We start from the raw sequence: 8,062 nt of genomic DNA, 5'->3' as shown, positions 1-8,062 counted from the left end.
TCAGTTGTCAAGTTTTATATTTGTGGACTTCCCCTTCGTCTTGTGAAGGTTCCAGCTCAAAAATCTGGAAGTATAATAAACAAATTGACAAACTTTTTCTGTATTCTTGTTAAAGATCCAAAGACTATGTTGCCATTGATAACAGTTTAAAAAACCATGCACATATAAATATGATATTAAATGTAAGCTTACACGAAGAATTTCTTTTGTTTTCAGGTGTTTTCTGTGATAATAAATTGTGAGGAGTTGCTGGTGTTGATACTATGATACAATGCCATGCATCAACCAAGTCAGCAGGACTGACCACCCGATCCCGTTAATCGCCTCTTACGACAAACATAGTCGCTTCTTTCGGCAAGCATGAGTTGCTGAAGACCAATTCTATCCCGGATTTTCACAGGTCAGCACCAACCTATGATGTTTATGCCACTGTGATACATATCCATATCTGTATACTTACATGAGAGCACAAGTCAACATGGCCATGAGGAGCGCCAACACGACAAACACAAGTCCGGGGAAGAAGCCGACAGAGCTTGTGTAGCCAGCTGTGGCCGCCAAGCCAAGCACCGCTCCTGAGAACATCTCGACAACACTGATGCTGCCGAACAGTGCGCCTGGAATATAAACAGTGCCTGTTCAAGAGATCACACTGGTACGAGTGTCAACGTGCATGTCGACAGGAGTATTGAGATTGTTTGTTTGTTTAACACCGCACTCAGCAATATTCCAGCTATATGACGGCGGTCAGTAAATAATCGAGTCTTGACCAGACAATCCAGTGATTGACATCATGAGCACTGATCCGAGCAATTGGGACCGATGACATGCATCAACCAAGTCAGCGAGCCTTACCACCCGATCCTGTTAGTCGCCTCTTACGACAAGCATAGTCGCCTTTCACGGTAAGCATGGGTTGCTGAAGACCTATTCTACCCCAGATCTTCATGGGTCGGTATTGAGATTGAGAATCCAAATTTCTGTAATAGTTTATGACATAAAAAAATACAATAAATAATAGAATGGGCCATCAATTCAAATATCTGACGTACATACAGGAGATACCAGTGAAGATGTAAGTATATAGTAATTGGCAACAATGGATAGCTGAAGAAACTAAAGTATGGCGTTGTCCTGGACATTGGACTTACGGAGGTGATTACCGACACTACTCAGGGCATAACGGATGAAGGCTACAAGTGTCGTAATATTGAGTACTGAATTGCTGTGTTGGACGGTGGCACAATTGACAGCTGTTACTTCATTCTTCAGGCAATGCATCCACCCATCCTGGCCTATCCTTCACGTGGAAGATGGATTTCTGAGTGGGCATTCTAACTGGGGATACAGGTGTGAGGTGACTGACTACCTTGGGCCGAAGAACCCATTCACTCAGGGTACACAGGCACACACTACACGAGAAACCATCTGGTCATTAGATCATCTGGTCATCTGGTCGACTGTTGCGATATAGAGAACTGGACATAGAGAACTGGACATACCCTGCTCATCGCTGGACACCAGTCTGGACATCACAGATCTCATCATCGGCGTCACCACCTCCATGAATACACCCAAAGTGGCACCTGAGGAATATTTTAATCAAGGGGAGTTAATCTTTAACGTGGTATTGGCAATATCATATCAATAAAGCGACTCTAGATGATAAACTTCTACTCTTAGATGCATATACATAAGTCGTGAAATGTTCATTGCTTCACTGTTATAAATTTACGTACATAATAATGAGAAAATTAAGTGGATGAGTGAGTGAGTTGGGTTAAGCACCGCTGGTTAGTATTTAAGGAACAACTGTGTAAGGAAGTCTTGAGTGTCCAATGATGTAACAGTGGTAAATCTGATTCAAACTCAGGACCAGCATATCCTGACACAGCAAAGGGAAGCAACTCTACATATGGTTACCAGAGTCACCTTTTAAGGAAATGAACTTTATCTGCGGACCATCCGTAACCATTTTGTCACACACTATGACCAAACACATTTGTGACAGATATGTGCTAATTGTCTTATATATACCCACATCTACAGTGTCTTACATATTTGATCATGGTTCAAGGGCCAGTGAAGAGCATTTTGTACGCCCACTGCACTAGTCATGGCGATATATCCCTCGGAACCTCTTTTCAGGGAAACAAATTATATGTTTTGAAACAGTGCCTGAAAGTATATTCAATATTAAATGGCTGCTCCCTTATATCCCTCGGCACAAAATATCCGCATAGCAACCTACAGACTAGACTGACCTTCCCATGTCAACCGACGTCATCATTGCAGCTTTTCACGCCATTCGACGTCCTCTTACCTACAATTATGCAATTATGTCGCATTGCCAGTTACCGCGTCAACCGTACATTTACTCACCAGCATATATCATTGCGTCATCTACGGCCAGGCCGATGACCAGTAGACTTAGGAAGGTTGACGTGGTGCCCATCACGGCAAGGTTGACGTCGGAGAGGACGTGGCCAAGACAGCGCGTTAGCAAAAGGATACACAGCCAATCAACGACCATCGTTATACCGGCATATATGGTAATGTGTATCATTGTCCAACAAAAAGGTGACTTGAGAAGAAATAGCGTCAGAATAGTATTCTGGGCTATACTTACAGAAAACGTGAGGAAAAACACCACAAGAGATATTTGCAACTTCCAGCGCCGTCTATCGGGAGTATCAATGACATAAAACATTAAACTTTTCTTTAGTCCTCGGAGTGGATCTATCAATGAAAATGGTGCTCCTGATTTCTTCCTTGTTTCGGGAAAGATGAAGAGAACAATCGCCATGTTGATGACACTAACGGCGATCATGGAGTAAAGAGGTTGGAGGTAGCCGCTGATTTGTATCCACACACCACTGACACCTATCGATGCAGCTGCTGATAGAAATAGACTGGCTTCTGTAGTAGTGATCCTGTATGCTCGCTGCTTGCCAGGCTCTGTTATATCAGCAACTGTCCCGAATAATGCAACCAGCATGGCGCCGTAGAAGCCACATAAGCCTTCTAGGACGTTGCCAATGTACAGGTAGTTGACATTGGCATCCAGGTTGAAAATGGCAACATAGACCAATTGTTTAGCGGTTGTTCCTGCTATTGCGAGAATGCACGCAATCTTCCTTCCATGTCGGTCGGTCAGGGCCCCGATGAAGATAGTAGGCAGGACGCCACTGAAGGTGCTGGCGAACAGCAGACCCATCATCACCGTCGACGTCTCTGCTTGTACCTTGAGCTCCACTTCGAACGCGGATGAGTTGCGGTTATTGTCCTCACACGGAAGAGGGTCAGTGCTGTTAACGCCGCCGTATTTGGCGGACATTTTGTCAAAGACGTAGAACTGTGTGTGGGGGTAAGAGAAGAAGGTCGTAAAGAAATATAGGAATGAGATGACTTCCACGGGGACATAGCCACGTTTTCCACTGGCATCTGAAAAAGAAATACGTTGTTTGAGCTTTGCATACATTGCAATAGACAGATCTATGTCGTAATTTGATCGATATTGTTCCATGTATGATTCAACTCAGTGAACATGTTGCCTGCATATTTAGGTATTATTCTACATACCCTAAATATTCTCTTGCTCATAAAGATTTTCCAAAATATAACCAGGAATATAATATGCATATTTATGCAAATGCAAATTGGTGTAAGGTTAGGCCTCTGAACTCCTGTCGTGTGCATCTTGCATGCCTGGGTTCATGCAGAATTCAGGGCAGGACATTTGCCTTGTGCATCTTGCATGCCTAGCGATATGCAGTGTTCGGGGCAGGACATTTGCCTTGTTTATCTTACATACCTGAGTATATGTAGTGTTCGGGGCAGGATATTTGTTTGTTCATCCTGCTTACCTGAGTATATGTAGTGTTCGGGGCAGGACATTTTCCTTGTGCATCTTGCATACCTGAGTATATGTAGTGTTCGGGGCAGGACATTTGCCTTGTGCATCTTGCATACCCAGCGATATGCAGTGTTTGGGGAAGATATTTGCCTTGTTTATCTTACATACCTGAGTATATGCAGTGTTCGGGGCAGGATATTTGTTTTGTTTATCTTGCATACCTGAGTATATGTAGTGTTCGGGGCGGGATATTTGTTTTGTGCATCTTGCATGCCTGAGTATATGTAGTGTTCGGGGCAGGACATATGTTTTGTGCATCTTGCATACCTGAGTATATGTAGTGTTCGGGGCAGGATATATGTTTTGTGCATCTTGCATACCTGAGTATATAGAATGTTCGATGGAGGATGCCTTGTGCATCTGGCATACCTAGCAAACTGGAGTGCTCGGGGGCAGGGTATTTTCCTCGTGTGTCTTGCATACTTAGCGACATTGCAGTGTTCGGGGCAGAATATGTGGCTTGTCCATTATGCACACCTGAGTACATCGGAGTGTTGGGGTGAGGATATTTGCCTTGTGCATCTTACATACCTAGGTTCATTGGAGTGTTCAGGGCAGGACTATTATTGCCTGAGGGCATGTCTAAATACAAGCAGGGGGCACGGGTGGCCTAATCGTCTAAAGCGCCGAGATTCGCTGTGCAGAGTTGCGTCCCTTGGGCACGCCAGAAACCTATGATTGTGGGTTCGAATCCCGGTTCGCCCCTATTATGTTTCTAGGTCTGTCAGCACTATACCCGTGCTCGTGGGTTTTACCGAAGTGGTAAACGTCTGAGACCTGCATCACTTCGGGCTTTCCATCCACATTAAGCTGACACTCCGTGATAAAACAGGAATAATGTTAAAAGCGGCGTTAAACCTAACTCACTCACTCACTCACTAAATACAAGCAGTATTTAGAAAGAACACGTCCAGATCACGGCATATGCTGAAGAAGATAGTCTCCTTATTCCTATAGTTCAATGTACGGAATCTTATCTAGATATATTAATTAAAGTGTTTTAAGTGCAATTGCATTGTATATTACGTTCACCTGTGATGTGGCAGTCCCAACTACAATAAGTCAGTGTGTAGATTCACCTTACCTTTAAAAGACACGCATGAATCATTGGGTCAGTAAACCTAGGGCGCTTTTGTTGAATCGCGACGTTACGGCAGGCCTGCTTCGTGACTCCAACGATATAGTTCCTGAACCCCTTACGTCACCAACATAAAATTCCTCCCTCCCAATTCGTTCATCGTTAAAGTAACTTAATACATTATATTTGCAATATTAATAGATGCAGGGTTGATCAAGCTCCACCACCACCTACTTTTGTGAGCATACTTATCATGTTGACGTATAAAACACATCAGCTAAATCACACAAAAATGTGTGTGATATCAAAATATCAGTGTGTGATAAAGTCAACAGAAATAGCATTAATAAACTAATATTTGGGTAAAAATGCAAATTGCTTACAGAATTATGTTCTCGCATTTTTGTATTTTAAACGCATTAAACCCAACCCCAGCATTTCCAAAAGACGCTCTCCTCAACTACCCCATTGCCCTTGTTTGCCACCCTCGTTTGCCACTTGCACTTACCCTTTCTGTCCACTAAGGGGGTCTGCTCCGTTGGGTCTTTTTGGGTCTCGTCCACGGTGTTATATTCGTGCTTCATCGTGACTGCGACAAGTGGACACACACCTTAAACAAACGATGCGGGGTGTGACTGTTACTGGTTGACAGTAGCTGTAATGTAATAATGCAAGTGTTGCTGTTCCCCGTATCCCCCCTGAGTTCACCAACTGAAGCACGAACTGTGCTATCGTCCTCTCCTGTCCTTCCGACCTTCTTAATCTCACGCAACCCACACACAGCTGTTTTTCACCTCTGAACGTTTTACTTGAAGCCAGTTTGACCTCCTTTCGAACCGTCCTTCAAACTTTGTAAAACAGGTGAACAGTAGCTTTTAGACAACCGAGGTATAGTGTAATGCCCGTGATCTATTAATTCTGTAATGCCTGTGCTCTGTTAATACTATTATGTTTGTGCTCTATTAATACTGTAAGGCCTGTGATCTATTAATATTGTAATGCCCGTCATCTATTAATACTGTTATGCCCATGCTCTGTTAATACTGTCATGCCCGTGCTCTATTAATACTGTAATGACTGTGATCTGTTAATACTGTAATGCCCATGCTTTGTTAATACTGTAATGCCCGTGATCTATTAATTCTGTAATGCCTCTGCTCTGTTAATACTATTATATTTGTGCTCTATTAACACTGTAAGGCCTGTGATCTATTAATACTGTAATGCCCGTCATCTATTAATACTGTAATGACCGTGATCTGTTAATACTGTAATGCCTGTGCTCTGTTAACACTGTAATGTTTGTGCTCTATTAATACTTTAATGCCTATGATCTGTTAACACTATCATGCCCGTGATCTAATAATACTTTAATGCCCGTGCTCTGTTAATACTGTAATGCCCATTCTCTGTTAATACTGTAATGCCCGTGTTGTATTAATACTGTAATGCCCATGATCTGTTAATACTGTCATGCCCATGATCTGTTAATAATGTCACGCCCGTGCTCTTTTAATACTGTTATGCCCTTGCTCTGTTTATACTGTAATATCCGTACTCTATTACTGCTGTAATGCCCGTGTTCTATTAATACTGTAATGACAGTGATCTGATAACACTGTAATGCCCTTGCTCTTTTAATACAGCAATGCCTGTGTTATGATGATGCTATAATACAGTACACTAAGGGTGGAGATTATTACAAAGTTACAACACCTCCATTGATTGTGAAATACACGCTTCTTCTCCTAACGTTTGTGTACAGGTGTTTGTCCATATCAAAGCCACTTTTTGTATTGCTTATATTGACCTTACTTCATAAAATAATAGGATAGTGAATGACATCATTGTCAGTACATTAATATATAATGTAGGACAGCGAATTTCATACTTATCAGTCCGCTAATACTTTATAAAATAGTAGGACAGCAAACTTCATGCTTATCAGTCCGCACATACTTTATAAAATAGTAAGATAGCGAAGTTCATCATTATCAGTACGATAATGCTTTAAAAATAGTTAATAGTGAATTTCATCAGACAGACAGACATGATCACAATCTGTATTCAACATTATTTGCTGAGGCATCACGCATAGGCTTTATAACCTTGGCCATCATTGATGTTTTGTATGTGACCTACTGACGCATTGATACGACACTCGAGGTGGATCTGCGCTTGTTATTTGTTGTTCATATTATCAAATATTACTCTGTTACCTAAAAGGTTCAAGGTTACAATACGGCGTTGGTAACACTCAGATCCATGGTAATGAGGTCCATGATGTTCACCTCAGGGACGCTGTGTCAAACTCAATTACATTATCCCATCTTTACCTGTCCATTCCAGTCTAACCTGTCCACCCGTCTGTCACAATCCTATCTTCACCCGTCTGTCACAATCTCATCTCCACCCGTCTGTCACAATCTCATCTCCACCCGTCTGTCACGATCCCGTCTCCACCCGTCTGTCACGATCCCATCATCACCCGTCTGTCACGATCCCATCTCCACCCGTCTGTCACAATCTCATCTTCACCCGTCTGTCACAATCCCATCTCCACACGTCTGTCACGATCCCATCTCCACCCGTCTGTCACAATCCTATCTCCACCCGTCTGTCACGATCCCATCATCACCCGTCTGTCCACATCCTATCATCAAACGTCAGTCCCATGAACATGTTCACCCGTCTGTCACAATCTCATCTTCACCCGTCTGTAACAATCTCATCTCCACCGTCTGTCACGATCCCATCTCCACCCGTCTGTCACGATCCCATCATCACCCGTCTGTCACGATCCCATCTCCACCCGTCTGTGACAATCTCATCTTCACCCGTCTGTGACAATCTCATCTCCACCCGTCTGTCACGATCCCATCTCCACCCGTCTGTCACAATCTCATCTCCACCCGTCTGTCACAATCTCATCTCCACCCGTCTGTCACGATCCCATCTCCACACGTCTGTCACGATCCCATCTCCACCCGTCTGTCACAATCCTATCTCCACCCGTCTGTCACGATCCCATCATCACCCGTCTGTCCACATCCTATCATCAAACGTCA

General features: G+C 43.2%; 1 protein-coding gene across 1 annotated transcript; it reads right to left on the bottom strand.

Moving 5' to 3' along the window:
- Window positions 1-5,578, bottom strand: LOC139444256 (proton-coupled folate transporter-like). The gene is made up of 5 exons (XM_071225179.1): window positions 5,503-5,578; window positions 2,383-3,444; window positions 1,503-1,586; window positions 461-617; window positions 1-64 (listed from the first exon to the last, which is right to left on the bottom strand). The coding sequence occupies exons 1-5, from the start codon at window positions 5,576-5,578 to the stop codon at window positions 1-3; spliced, it is 1,443 nt and encodes a 480-aa protein (XP_071081280.1).
- Window positions 5,579-8,062: the final 2,484 nt, after the last annotated feature.

Source organism: Haliotis cracherodii, unplaced genomic scaffold (genome assembly GCF_022045235.1).
Source record: "Haliotis cracherodii isolate W230 unplaced genomic scaffold, xgHalCrac1.p SCAF_5, whole genome shotgun sequence".
NCBI classification, from domain to species: domain Eukaryota; kingdom Metazoa; phylum Mollusca; class Gastropoda; order Lepetellida; family Haliotidae; genus Haliotis; species Haliotis cracherodii.
The sequence above is the reverse complement of the archived record's forward strand: the minus strand, read 5'-3'. Positions and strand labels throughout refer to the sequence as shown.